This window comes from Leopardus geoffroyi, chromosome D4 (assembly GCF_018350155.1).
Source record: "Leopardus geoffroyi isolate Oge1 chromosome D4, O.geoffroyi_Oge1_pat1.0, whole genome shotgun sequence".
NCBI classification, from domain to species: Eukaryota; Metazoa; Chordata; class Mammalia; order Carnivora; family Felidae; genus Leopardus; species Leopardus geoffroyi.
Window position 1 is genome coordinate 29127593 of NC_059342.1, and position 14641 is coordinate 29142233.

At 45.9% G+C, this 14641-nt stretch overlaps 1 protein-coding gene across 15 annotated transcripts in view; it reads left to right on the forward strand.

Moving 5' to 3' along the window:
• LOC123593803 (aminopeptidase O (putative)) overlaps positions 1–14641 on the forward strand; it is a 344225-nt gene that overhangs the window by 178562 nt on the left and 151022 nt on the right. For all 15 annotated transcript variants that reach the window (XR_006710542.1, XR_006710538.1, XR_006710539.1 and 12 more), the window contains exon 6: positions 11879–12068. Coding sequence is in view for 9 of the 15 variants with exons in the window: in XM_045470318.1 (XP_045326274.1) it covers positions 11879–12068 (190 nt within the window). In the remaining 6 variants the exon portion in view is untranslated. The remainder of the gene's footprint in view (positions 1–11878; positions 12069–14641) is intronic.

The following is a 14641-nucleotide window of genomic DNA, read 5'->3' on the forward strand; positions in this document are numbered from 1 at the left end:
GTTTTCTCAAGAGATTTAAAGTATATACATAATTAGTGTTGGAAACTGGCCTGGACTACATTCAGCTTAAAGAACTAGGGGAAGGCTTCCCAGTCTCTGGTCTCGTTCCTGTCCCTACTGATGGGACTCTGGCTTAATCTTTGCCTTGATTTTTCCGAGAAGAAAATGGAGACAGCTCCCCCCAAGATATTCGTCTGCTTGTTTTTAACCTTTCACTAAAGGACAACACATTGCAGAAAAGTGCACAGCTTAAGTGTACAGCTCATTGAGCGTTCACAAACTGAGTTTAGCTTTGTAACTAGCACCCTGATCAAGAAGCAGAATGCGACCAATGCCCCGGAAGAACCCATGCCCCCCCTCCTTCCAGTCACTTCCCTCCTGACACACACAAGGCCCAATGTCCTGACTTCTAAAAGCAGTGAGACCCATGTCAGACTTCTGACCTGAAGAATGGTAAAATGGAGATTTGTGTTGTTTTAAGCCTCTAAATTTGTAGTGATTTGTTATAGCAGCAACAGGAAACTGATACAGTGTTGCAGCTGGTAAATGGGAGAACCATGATTTAAACCCATGGCTCTGTCCCCAAAGCTTGAGTTCTTAAAAACCACCATAATATATAGATAGCATTACCTTTAGCTTGAATGGGTTTCAGTCTTCTGTGGAGGATAAGAAGGTAAAATAAAAGTCCAGATGTCAGCCAGCATCAGGGTAAGTTGGGAAATAGGTAGAATATGGCCTTGAAGTACATACTCTTGCCCATCCTGCAGTCCCTGCGTTCAAACTGCCTCCTGTCTAGAAAAATATGAGATACATTACTAACACTTAAGGGTGAATTCTTTTAGCACAGTAGCTCTTCTGGAAGTATTTGCATTCTAAGAGACCCAAGGAGTGGCTCTTTAACATCTATGAGAAGGACGGCTGAACTCGGGTGCTGTGGCTGGCCCTACACCTATATGCAAACCCCTTCTTCCTGCCCACCTCTGCCATGGAATCAGAAAAAGCCAAAGAGGGGCGCCTGGGTGGCGCAGTCAGTTAAGCGTCCGACTTCAGCCAGGTCACGATCTCGCGGTCCGTGAGTTCGAGCCCCGCGTTGGGCTCTGGGCTGATGGCTCAGAGCCTGGAGCCTGTTTCCGATTCTGTGTCTCCCTCTCTCTCTGCCCCTCCCCCATTCATGCTCTGTCTCTCTCTGTCCCAAAAATAAATAAACGTTGAAAAAAAAAAAATTAAAAAAAAAAATTAAAAAAAAAAAAAAAAAGAAAAAGCCAAAGAGACTCTTCCCCATGCTGCTTTACAGCCTTGGGTAACCAGTGAGAGGAAATCTGCTCTGGGCTTTCTGGAGCAAGTTTTGCTTTCTTGATGAAAGCAATAGATATTGCTGGCACAGCACCCCTTTTCTCCTGCCTTTTTGTTTTATGTTGAACATGAATGTGATGCCTGGAGCTGCAGTAGCCAACTTGAGACCATGAGATGGCAGGTGTGAGGACGAAAGTGAAAATAGGAAGGATGGCTGGCAGAATGGGATGATAGAAAGATCTAGAGCTCTGACTGGCATTGCTGAGTCACTGAACCAACCCCAGCAACCACCCTCTTCCGGACGTCTTGTTATAGGAAAGAAGAGAACCCCTCTTCGTGTGTACCAGTGTGAGTTGTCTTTTCTGTTAAATGAAAAGCTTAGTTAAAAACCAGAAGACTGAAGAGTGAAACCTTTTATTTGTTTATTTTTCGTTTCTGGTGCACTTTATTACCTTTTAAAGGGAAATGCTGTTAAGTTCAAAACCTCTGAGAATGACCCTCTGCCCCATAGTTTCTAGGACCACCCTGGAAAATATGAGGCATATTGTCTGTTTATATCCTCAAGCATGCTGTTAGTCTATTTGTGGAGTCAAATAAAGATTAGGGAATATGGCTATTGTTCTTAAAAGCAAAGTTATTTATGAACCTCCAACAGTCAGGTGATCCCTTGTCTTTAATGGCACTTACTGATGCAGATGAGTACTTTCAAAAACTCAGAGAGACATTTACTTCGTGAGCAATTACTAAGAAGATCCCTGACCGGATAAAGACAACTTGAGCAGGCTAATCCTTTCAGCAAAGGTGGTGATATATATTGTGGCAGCTGAATGCTCTTTTACAGCCTAAAGAGAACAATCAGCGAATTCATTCATTTAATTCATGAATTTCCCTTCTATTTACACTTTAAACAAACATGCCAGTTGTTTGCTTAGCTAACAAGCTCTGCCTTCATTATAAGCCATTAGTGACTAGTAATAATTGAAACTGTGTTTGCATTTCAAAAATACAATCAACCTGATTAATTCCACTCTTAGTAATATGGAATTTGTAGTGAATGGCTTGAGCGAGGCAGGAGTTTGTGTCTTTGTCCTCTCCACGAAGGAAGAGTCTGCTAAACTGTTTTATAGACACCAACAAGTTTGACAGTAGAATGTTTCATGAAAAACCAAGAGATTAAATCCACATGCTTATAAGGAGTGAGGCAGCAGATGAAAATGAGTGCATGGCAGAGGATTCCCTAGAACACTTTGTCTTCTCTGCCCACTTTTAATAGAGACGCGGGTAGAAGAAATATTTCACTTTGCCCTTAATCCTGCTGTAAGAAAGGGGGAGAAAAAACACACAAGTGGACTCACCCAGTGGTGGGGAGACAGAAAGGAGTGGTGGGGAGCTGGGGTCTGAGGGCCCAGGCTCCCACTCAAAGGGTCACCTGCTATTCAGCTGCAGTTGCTACATGGGAATATGGGTCTGGTGTGGCCAAATCTTTCAAATTTTCAGTATAATTAGAAAATCTGGATCTCAAGGTGAAATATTCCCACTTAGAAACTTTGACGGTGGATTTTTTTTTTTTTTTTTTTAATTAGAGCACTACAGCCACCACAATGTAAATCAGTGGCTCTCCGAGTGTGATCCCTGGACCAGCAACATCAGCATCACCTGGGAACTCATAGAAATGTAGAATCTCAGACCCCAACCAGGCCTGTGAGTCAGACTCTGGAGGTGGGGGCCCAATGATCTATTCTAACGAGCCCTCCAGGTAGGGTTGCCAGGTTTAGCAGATAATGCACGGGGCATGACATACCCTAAAAAATTATTCATTGTTTATCTGAAATCCACATTTAACTGGGTGTCTTGTATTTATCTAGCAACCCTACCTCTGGATGATTCTGAAACACACTGATGTTGATCAAGCAAAACACATACATAAGCCAGGCTGCCTGTGTTTGAGTCAGATTTGACATCTGCTATGGGATCTTGGACCAGCGATGTAACTTCTTTGTGGCTTGGTTTATTTGTGTGTAAAATGGGGGATAGTAATATCTCCCTCACGGGATTGTTAGAATTGAACGGGTTAGTGAGTGTAAAGTATTTAGAACCATGCCTGGGTGAGAGTAAGCAAGGTCTTCAGAGTTTACCATCATCATTATTTTGTTTTTCCTCTCATTTTTCTCCACTACCGCCACCACCATTGGACCAACCAGCAGGGAGTACTTGAACTCAGCTTCCTTTAATTCTGTCTTCCTGGATCTACCTTTGATTTAGTTAGAGATCTGAGTCTGTTACCTCATACCCTAAGGTAGCTCTGGTGCTTGTTCCTACAGAGTACCCTAGTGCTTTGGAAGCTAGCTGACAGTGTGGCTGTCTGGCAGGAGGACCCTGTGCCTTCTGCACAGATCTGCTTCCAGGAGTCATTCTGTCAGTTTGCAGCACCCTGCTGTGTTCAGGCCTATCGCTGTCCAGACCCACCTTTTTGCCCCCTGTATGCTTTCATCAGCCCCCTGCACAGCACTTAAACATATTCTTAAGTACATCTTGAGGTTTCAGATTCCCAGAGTGCTTCTCAGTGGTGGAAGCAACTGATGACCTCCCCTCCACCCCAGTTAAATTTCTAAGTACTCTTGGGGAAATTCCCGCAATTTCTTTCTCTAGACAAGGAACATGGGAGGACGTGGTTTGTGGATCCAAAGAGTGCTCACACCGTATTTCAAGGGAAACCCATAACCATGTGATTCTTACTGAGGGTGGTGCAAACTGCCTGAACATATTCCTTCATCAAAGCAGCTTTCCAGGCTTCCACCTGGCCACGAATGACAGACCTGTACATGCAGCAAAAACCGACTGGATGAGATATTATGGTGCTGAGTTGCGCCATTTTGTTGCTAATATGAGAATGAAGCAAAATGCATTATTTTATTAAATAAAATTTCCCCTGTATCACAGGGGAAGCTAATTTTATTAGCTCTTTTTATGGGAACAAACATCATCACCCTGGTTGGGGAGGACGGGAGCAGGGGGTGAAGGAGTGGAATCACATTTTGTCATCCGTGTGCTTTAGTGGAGGCTGCCAACATGTTTTAATTGGTAATTACTTACCAGGAGGGTTCTCCAGATCCTGCAGAACACAGCTCTTGGTTCATAAGTAATTTAGTGATTTCAAAAGACATGCTCAGCTACAATAAATATTGTTCATGTAGTTTTGGTATGGGTAGGTCCCCGGTGTCCAAAACATCAGAGTGTTCAGTAACTTCAAAAAAACCTGTTTCTTGGGGTGCCTGGGTGGCTCAGTTGGTTAAGTGTTCGACTCTTGGTTTTGGCTCTGGCCATGATCTCACGATCTCTCGGTCTGAGCCCACGTGGGGCTCTGCACTGATAGCAGGGGGTCTGCTTGGGATCTTCTCTGTCCTTCTCTCTCTGCCCCACCCGAGCTCATGTGCTCTCTCCCTGTCTCTCTCAAAATAAATAAATAAACTTAAAAAAAAAAAAAAAAAGCTCTTTCTTTGTTTTCGTCTGTGAAAATCCAAAGACTCCTTAGGTAGACATTGCACATTAGGATTCAGAAGGAAAGGAGTCCAAATCTGGTTGGATAATTCAAATACTAGTTCTACCTATGATTCTTAAGCTTCACTTGTGGCTTTATTTAGCTTTTTAGATCAGCATAACCATGAGATACCAACCGCCACCGCCTTCCTCAGGCAGGGTAGCCCCAGTTAGATGTAGCCAACTCCTGATAGCTCATTGCTAGCACTGTCTCCACTTTTCGTTCAGGGCTGAGGTCTAGACAGCATTCCCAATGGACTGATTGCCCAGCGGTGCAGGAGTACGGTGTCTATTGCTCTGCTTTTTGACAGCTAAGCACTCTGCCAAAGACAATCTCTGTTTTCTCAAGTCAGAAGTGGTCTTTGTGTTTGCTAGAACGAGAGGTGGTCTCTGCGTTTTGTTGCTGCCATGCTATGATTTTTCCCATTAGCAAGAGGCCAAGGCCAACACTAAACAAAGTTGTGGAGCAGGCAAAAATGTTTTGGTGTCCCCAGCGCCAACCCTTTTTCCCTCCTTGTGCCTCACTTGGAACCCCATGTCTCCTCCCAGCTGTCATCTGTGCTCAGCTATTGAGCCTTTCTCTGTCTTCCATGAGCCCCATACTGAACCCTGGTAGGATGCACACCTCAGTGTGCAATGAAACCATGAGCTTCTTCACCTAAGGTTACTGCTTTAAACCAGAGAGGAGAAAGATTGTAGCCCCTGTCCATAGGTTTATTTGCTTTGACCTGGGGTTTGAAAAAATTGCTGCCTATTTCCCCCTATTGTTTTCTACTTCCATCTTGTAGTTACCTGTTTCCCTATATTATTATCACCCTCTAATCTACTTCCTTCATCTTGTTATTTGCTTCCCATCTTGTTGTCTATTTCCTCCTTCCTTTTGTAATCTGCTTTTCTCATTTGATCTGTTTCCCTCTCTCCTTGACTCCTTCCCCCTCTCCTTGTCTATTTCTCTGTCTCCTTGTGTGCTCCTCCCATCTTTTTGTCTACTCCCCTTATCTTTTTATCCATTTCCCCCATCTCTGCATCCCTCATTGTATTATGTTCTTGGCTCCTGTAAACCTTTGAGCTTGCGACCTGCTTTAAACCATCTCTTCTTGAAAAAAATTTCAGAGGATGGTTGCAGGCAGTGAACCTACTCTGTGTGATGCTATAATGGTGGTTACATGTCATACATTTGTCCAAACCCATAGAAAATGCCCCACACCAACAGTGAAACTAATGTAAACTGTAGACTGTGAAAATGATGTATCAAGGTAGATTCATCAATTACAATAACAAATGCACCATTTTGGTGGGGGATGTTGATAGTAGGGGAGGTTATACATTTGTGGGCAGACGGGTATATAGAACTCTCTGTTCCCTGCTGCTCCGTTTTGCAGAACCTAAGTTTTGAACCTAAGACAGCTCTAAAAAATAAAGTCTATTTAGGAAAAGGAACATCAGGAGTTAGCAAAAATGGGTGGGAGATAGAAGGCAGGGAGAGTCTGGAGTGTTCCTGGCCTCCTAGGGACGGGCCTAAGCACCTTTGCACCTGCTTGTCTAAGCATCCCCTTGTGGTGGTCCATGAGGGACTCCGGGAATAGGACAGGGTTAGAAAGAATGAGGTGCTACATTCAGGAATTTAGGCCCTTTGAAGGCATCAGAAGTGGAGTGGTAATGTTTTCCTCGCTTTGTCCCCTGTCCCTTCCATCCTCACCTGCTTTCCCACAAGGAAGAGGCTGAAGGTCTACTGATCAAAAGCCTGGTAACCCTGGCCGGTTCTGGCTGTGACATACATTTAGGGAACAGAGGTCCCAGGGCATGGCTGGTGGCTTCCCTTCGGTGGACTCTGAAGATGGGGCTCTATCAAGGACATTATTGCACCACTGGGCTTGAGCTAGCACAGAGGGATGGGAGCCCAGAAGTTGCAGATCTAAACCAAATGACCCTGGGCAGAGTTGGGCAGAGTAAGGCTTCAGGGTCAAGACTGTATGAATAGAAATACTCCATTACTTGCTTGCTATGTGACCTTCAGCTAGTCACTTTACCTTTTTCTACCTCACTTTTAGAATCTGTAAAATGGGGATAATAATAAAATCTATCTCCTGAGGTCATGAGATAGATCAGATGAGATGATATATATATATATATATATATATATATCATATAGTGCCCAGCACATAGCAAGCACTCAAGCAATATGAATATTTAGAAGGAAGATTTGCTTTTGGTAGAAGCCTCTGGAATGTGGCCTGGGGATTCTCTTAGTCACTCTCTGCTGTAGTTATGTTGGTAGTTTCAGCCAAAATCCATTTAGGTAGGGGTGCCTGGGTGGCTCAGTTGGTTGAGCGTCTGACTCTTGGTTTTGGCTCATTTCATGATCTCACAGTTCATAAGTTCGAGCCCCATATCAGGCTCTGCGCTGACAGCAGAGTCTGCTTAGGATTCTTTCTCTCTCCCTCTCCCTCTCTCTCTCAAAATAAATAAATAAAACCTTAAAAACCTGAATTCATTTAGGAAAATGAGTAGATGTTTTGCCACCTGTTTGCTATTCAGAATTTTTAAAGGAAAACTTATGCTAATGTTAGCCTTTTCTCCCAAACCTAGATCTCAGTGTTGATCGGATGTAGTAGGTTTTCTTCAAGGTTTTAGAGCTGGTTTCTACCTCAAGCTCCTGAAAGTCCCATATCCCTGAAAGAACATTCCCTCATCTCCTACAGCTCCAGTGTAAAGACTACCTTGTGTGACCACAGTGGGATGCCAGATGGGGCAAATGAAGCATAACTAGTTCCTACTGAGCAGTCTCGGAGCCAGATGGGAGCAGGGGCTCTCCAGGTCATCTGCGCCACCCCTTTGCCTTTGGGACCACAGATGCCTCCCCTACGTCAGACTGCATGCCAGAGATAGGGACTACAGGATTTCATTGCAGAGAAGAGGGGCTCCAGATTGAGCATTTTTGTTTGTAAACACACCGGTTGAAGGGCTTGACATGTATCACGCTAACCTTAAGGATGAAAGAGAAAACACATTCTGAATCTTAGGGAGTGGTAACTAAGATTTGGTCTCCCTTGCAGATTGCCCCAGGCTACTACGAATTTACTTTTAGCTGTCCAAATTAAATTAGCAAGTAATTAAGTCATGCAAGCAAAAGCTGCTTTCGCATGATTATGAGACCCTTAAAACTATCCAGGTTGACTTTGCAGGGAAAAGAGCCTCTTTCCTGGTTTCTTCCTTCCTCCCCATAATGGGACATTGGAGTCCACGTATTGTTGAGATTGTGAAAAACTGAACCGCTAAGAAGTTCAAGCTCGAAGAGTATAAATCTGTTTCCTGGATGCCCCTCCCAAGGATCTGTAGAAAAAGTGAATCTGCTCCTCCTCCCCCCACCCCCCCACCCCGGGGGAATTGGGATCAGCTCCAGTATGATGGGAGGGGTGGCCTTAACCAAAAGCCATTTCCTGTCCGGGTCCCACCCGCAGCCTGCTCTGACCCGCTGGGTGGCAACGTGGAGCTGGAGCCCCTAAGTGCTGTACCTCTCCCTGGGCAGCAAGATGGGCCACGCTGGTCACGTCTCCCTGGACAAAGCTGAAATAAATCACACACCAGCCCCTGCTTAAGATCTGATGAAATTCTCCATTTCCGTTCCAAATTGAATTCCTCCCGAAGGATTGGAGCAGCTCTTGAGAGTAATGAAGGCACTCCTTCCTCCTCTGCTAGAAGCATGTTTTACATTAACAGACACAGCCTTCTAATCTGGATGGAGAGGTAGCTTTTAGGAACAGTCCTGGGAAGCTGTTTTCAGGCCAGAAATGATATTTTTAATCTCGAGGGGCAAGGCAGCAGACATCCACCACCATGTGGCCTCTGTCGGGAGCAGCCCCGCTGGTGGTCTCCTGGGAAAGAATGGGAACACGTGTCCTGCTGTCGCTCTGTGCCGCCCCCCTCCTCTGCCCCCTGTCCTCCTCCGACCACTTGTAGCAAGGGAGAATTTATGATACAACCCAGGAGGCTTCTGCTTTTTGAGAGTTGGAAGTATTACTTTTCTGCCCATCTCTTATTTGGGAAAAGTGATAAACTCGGTGAATTTAAAAAGAAAACAGTTTTTAGGATGAAGATATCATTGAAGTGATTATCTTCATCCTTTGCAGTGATGAATCGACAGTTTGGCATATTGTAGAGGCAGCTGACACAGGCCCTTTTAGGGGGAAACAAGACAACCTGTTTTCAAATGGGCCTTGTCAGAGTGAAGACGGATGACCCACTGGCTGATTAGGACCATGAATAAGGTTCTGAGAATGCGGGAATGTGTGAGGAGCCCAGGGGTGAAACTTATAAATCAAGGTTAAGGTAGAAGTAGAAAATTCTAAACATCCATCCTGTTTTGAAGGTGGGCAGGAAGTAGATTATCTGCTGGTAAAGGAGTATTTAATATTACTCCTTAAAGTGAGTTTAAGAGCATTATACTTTTCTTCACTCACTGTTGAAAAAAAAACAACAGGGTAAAAATCGTACGTAACATGAGCAATTCTGACATTTAGGGTCGAGAGGAGGAAATTCTCCTTAAAAGTAAATTCTATTGGTCCTTTTGTGTCAGAATTTTGTTAATAACCCTTGAGAAAGATTATCAAAACCTTACTCCATTTTTAATCCATGTTTTTAATTTAGTTTTAAGAAAGAAGCCATTTTCTTCATAGGGAAATACCACCCCAGAGTCGCCCACAGGTAAAAAGCCAAGCTCAGAGTGCAGACTCCACTGCAGGAGGATTTGGGGTCTGGTTCTCAACTGGAAAATTGCTTTTCAGGGAGAAGGTCATGTTTTCCACTGATAATAGGGTCACTTATATCAAATGAAACACCCTTCCTTCCGACCCAGGAGGATGTTTAAGCTTTGATCTTTCTCCGAAGACAGTAGGAAATCCATACATTCCTGGCTAGGAAGAAGGGCCTGGGGATGGGAAGTGGGAACGTAGGATTCCAGCCACGCCGGTCCCGTCCTGAGCCCGGCCAAGATGCACGGAGGCCAGGCTGGGTGGAGTCTCCAGAGCACTGGCAGGTGGGGAGGGAGGTCTGGCGGAGACAACAAAGGCCGTTGGAGGGAAAAGATTAAAGGGCAGGAAAGCGCACAGCCACCCCTCACCCCCCACGCAGCTGCTTTTGTGCATTCCTTCAGGCTCTCTAGACTTTGATATTTGCATAAATGGGCCTTGGCTGGACTTCCACGTTGGGACAGAACAGCGAGCCATCACTGAGGACGGGGCAGGCGGTTTCTTCGTGGACAGTCTGGCCGTGACTTCACAGTCATCAGCTTGTGTAACCTTCGTGGGTTGAGTGGACGGGTCAGTTGTCCAGTCTCTGTAACTACATGCGCACCGTCTGTGTCTCTGGCCAGCAGACCCTTCCGATGCAGACTCCTCTTTGAGCCTGTTTACAAGGCCTGCAGTTACTTCTGTTTTGTTTTAGCCAAAAGGGCAAAGCGCTGCCAGCAGTATGTCTGGAATGTTATTTACTTGGTACATTTCTGTGGCTTTCCTTTGTAGCGCTGCACATGCCAGAGCAAGGGGTCATTTACTCGAAAATGCCAGGTTTCACAGTTTGTCTTCTCTATGGGGTGACTTTCTCAGTAAGAAGGTTAGCTCCTGTGCCTGTCAGTTCCTTCCTCCCTTGCTTCCATCGGCCCTCCTGTCCTCCCTTCTTCCCTGCCTTCCTTTTTTGTTTTCTGACTTTGTCCTCTGAACTACTGCTGGTGGCTGCTGCATTGCCCCCCTCCCCCACCCGCCGCATCCTAAATGCCCCAACCACACGTTTTAATTCCTGGGGTTTCTGGTGGACTCTGCTGAGGGCCTGGCAGACACTTCATTTGCGTGCTTGCCCTGTTATTATTTCACATGAAAGCTGTCTATTTTGGCACACGTGGCTCCTACGATTTCAGTGGAGCTCTCCGAGCTGAATGGGCGATGTTGTGCAAGGGAAATACAGGTGGGGTTTTCTCTACTGGTGGCCGTGGGGGCGGAGGACAAATCTTCGAGCAGTCCCGGCTTGTGCAGAGCCGGCGTGGTAGCAAACAAATGGCTTTTGAAGGAGGGAACCCGTGTGTGCAGTTTCTTAATTTGGGAGGTTTCCCAACTGTTCTTGTTCAAATGAAGGAGGAGGGATTTTTTTTTTTAAAGCAAATTCTTCATTAATAAAAGTGTAAACAAGTCCTGGATAAATGAAAAATGTGGAAGGTGGAAGCAGAGGAGGTTTTCTATCTGCCTCTTCTTTTTTTCTGCCTCCCTTCCTCCCATTTGTCTATGCAATCTAATCATGGTATTTGGGGTTTTAAAACAAGGTATGGAAAATGAGATTAGATAAATCTCCCCAGCTGGGGCCAGCCCTGGGGCCGTTTGCACACCTGGGTGTGTTGGCTCCCCCCACCCCCTGCCTAATTTTGTTATGTCATGTGAATGTATAAGCAGCTACAGATAGGAGATGATACCTTTGAAAATCTTTGCCTTACAGAGACTGGGCCTTCATCTGAGTCTCTCAGAAACCTCACCCATCCACGGCACCTGTTAGTGTGTTAACTCCATAACCAGCCCCAGTCCGAAATGGAAAATTTTGGGTTCCATTCTTCTCGGCCTTTCCTGTCCTTCTGCATGACTTCTCAATTTGCGTGTAAGCTGCTCGGATTTTTGGCTGAAGGGGCTTCTTTGATCACTCTCTTGACAGCATGGGCTTCACAGTCTCACACCTGCTCGTCTTTTACAGTCCAGATTTCAGAGTAAATGCTTCCATTGCCTTGTAATTTCTTCGGCATAAAACTTTGGTGCAGGTTACTCATTACAGGTAATAGCCGTTGGGTGACGGAGACGACTGCTTGGCACAAACGGCCACCTGAACCGCTGCCAGAAACGTAAACTGCCACTTTATTTGTTTCTGAAAGCATCTAAGCTGCAAGCCTATCCGTCATGATCTGGCATGCACATGATAATAACAGGCTCGCCAGGCTGAGAAAGCCGCCCCATGGGGCAACCACGAGGGCAGGCTCTAACAAGACTCCGTGTGTTTTCTCCCCCATTATCCACAGCCCACACATCATCTTCCTCTCTCAGAGCGTCTTGACGGGAAACAGCCATCTCTGTGGGACCCGGCTCTGCCATGAAATCGCTCACGCCTGGTTTGGCCTAGCCATCGGGGCCCGGGACTGGACGGAGGAGTGGCTGAGCGAAGGGTTCGCCACTCACTTGGAAGATGTGTTCTGGGCCGAAGCACAGCAGGTAGGTTTACAGTGACCCTAAGCATTTCCCCACCCAGAGTCAGATTCTCTTCACAGGCATCTGTTCATTCAACAGATATGTAGAGGGCTTATTGTGCACCAGGACTGTGCTGCTTGCTGGGGAGAGAGCTGTGTAAACAGAGAAAAGTCCCTGAGCCCTGGGGGTTCTCAATGCAGGGATAGGAGAGAGAATGGGGAAACAGACAAACACATCTGTAACACGTCAGGTGGTGAGGACTGGAAGGCAGATGAAGCCGGAGAGAGTGGTGGGAAGCTGAGTTTTAGAAGGCACTAGAGGGCTCTCTGATAGTGGACATTTGAGCAAAGACTAGGAGCTCAGGTCAGGCTGTGGCATACCCAGGCACTCCCTTGTGGTTATGGTTGTGGTGATGTTGACTCTGTATGGTTTTGGTTCTTTACTAATAAGATAAAAATTTAAATCGGGAGTTGTCATCTCAGATGTCTGCTGGCAACTAATGAAGACTGAAACGCGGCTGGTGTAATAGGTTAGGGAGCGGTGAGGACTCAGGCCAACTGGGAGCTGCGCATCAGTGAGGGCCAGTTGTCATCGTGTGGACGAGAGGGCTCGGGGGAGCCTGGACTCGTAGTTGTTTAAAGGAAGTTCTCAATCTGGATTTTTATGTGAAATTTAGTAATTTAAAGAATACTATGCCAAGCAAACATACCCAGAGGTATGGGCAACACTTTCCCAGTTTACAACCTCTGCTTTAAAGAATTGGATGCCAGTGCTAATGAGGATATGGCAGCTAAACTGGTTCCTGCTTATGTTTTAGTTCCGAATATTTGGTCACTTCTCTTCCCTGCCATCCCCACCCCTTACACGCTTACTGGACTAGTTAACATTTTCTGAAATCTTCAAGTTTGTGCATACCTGTGTGGTTTTGTTCGAGTTCCTTCTGCCTGTTGAAATCCTGTTTATTTTTCACTAACCAGCTCAAGATCACCTACTCTGAATAGCCCAGACTGATCAGTCCACTCCCAATTCAATACTTACTCTTCTAGAAGCTTTGAACTCCCCCCAGTATTTGGTACCTGCCTCTTTTCCCTCACTTTTTTCTTTTTCCCTCGAACCTCGCAACTAGACTGTGACCTCTTCCCGAATGGAGCTACATCTTACTCGCCCTCCCACCCTCTCTGCCCCTTGGCCTGCAGCATGCACCCTGTGTCCCCTGCCACACAGTGAAGAGCAGCCACGTGGCAGGTTTGGGAAAGGTGGCTGGGTTTGGAGTCAGACCAGGTGTGGAATCCCACCTCTGCTGTTCACCAGCTCTGTAAGTGTGGGTAGTTTATGTAGTCTCCCTGAGCCTCAGTTTCCTCATTTGGAAAATGGGTATAAGAATAAACATTTGCACTGTGAATGGGAAAATTATGAATGACACATGGAGCTTGTGCAAGAAATACCAGTTCTCCTTTTCTGCTCTCTTTCTCTTTGCATTTTCCACCATCTGACGCACAGTAGACATTTAGCAAGGGTTAAATAGGCTAATATCAATGAGCCTCTATCAACATCCCTTTTCTCAGGTGCTTCTGTCCTGAGACAATCAGATTTGTGCTATTCTTGATAAGTGTGAAATTTATTTCAGGCATGTAATGATGAACTCTCTGTTCATCATCTCCATCCCCACGAAGCGCTCCTCCTTTGGCTTTGCCCCTGCCCATAGTTCCAGGGTATCATGCCTGAGTCTCATTGCATAGGTCCTGCCTCTTACTGCCCTGAATATGTCCATCTCCACTAGCAGAGACATGAAGCCAGTCTGGCCTCATCTCACAGCTGCATACCTTCTGTGTGTCCATCTGTGTTAGACCTGTAGAGACAATAAGATGGGTAAGACACAACCCTGCTCTGAAAGAGGTCATAGTTGAACTGTGAAGATAAGAAAAGCACACAGTAGACAATAAGTTAGAAGAGAGAGGTAAACACCGAATACTGTATGGCTTCAAAGGTGGGAGAGGTCAGGTCTGAGCTGATCCAGAAAGTCTTCTTGGAGGAGGTGACTTCTGACATGGGCCTCAAAGGGAAAGCAGGAGTTGAGGTTTCTTTATCCCTCCTTTCCCCTTAACCTGGCGCAGGAGACAACCCACCTCATCATCCTTTACTCTCTGGGCAATAACTCTTCTATATGTGAAAACACTTTGGTCTGAAATAAAGTGGCCATTCCGGATTTTAGCACAAAGTTTGGAAACATTTCCAGAGCACGAGGATCACTCTAGCTCCTTCCTTGAAGGGAGGTCTGAGTGTGTGCAGCGGACCTCCCAAGCATGAGAGGAGGGCTCTTTGGGGCAGGGAAGGGTGCACCGGCTCACAGGACTCTCCTGGCCAGCAGTGGATGTCACCAGGGAAGAGGTCATGAGGCACACTGGCCACTTGGCTGCCCAGATGACTGTGCTGTGCAGCACTGAACATTAGCAAGCAGGGCAAAGTGGGGAGGGGGAAGTCACTGAATGAGGAGATAGAAAGTGGCATTCCATAGGGAGAAGTGAATTGAGTTAGCTGCAAGATTGTATCATATAACTTGTCATCAACCCTGATAAAAATCTAAACTCCTTCACAGG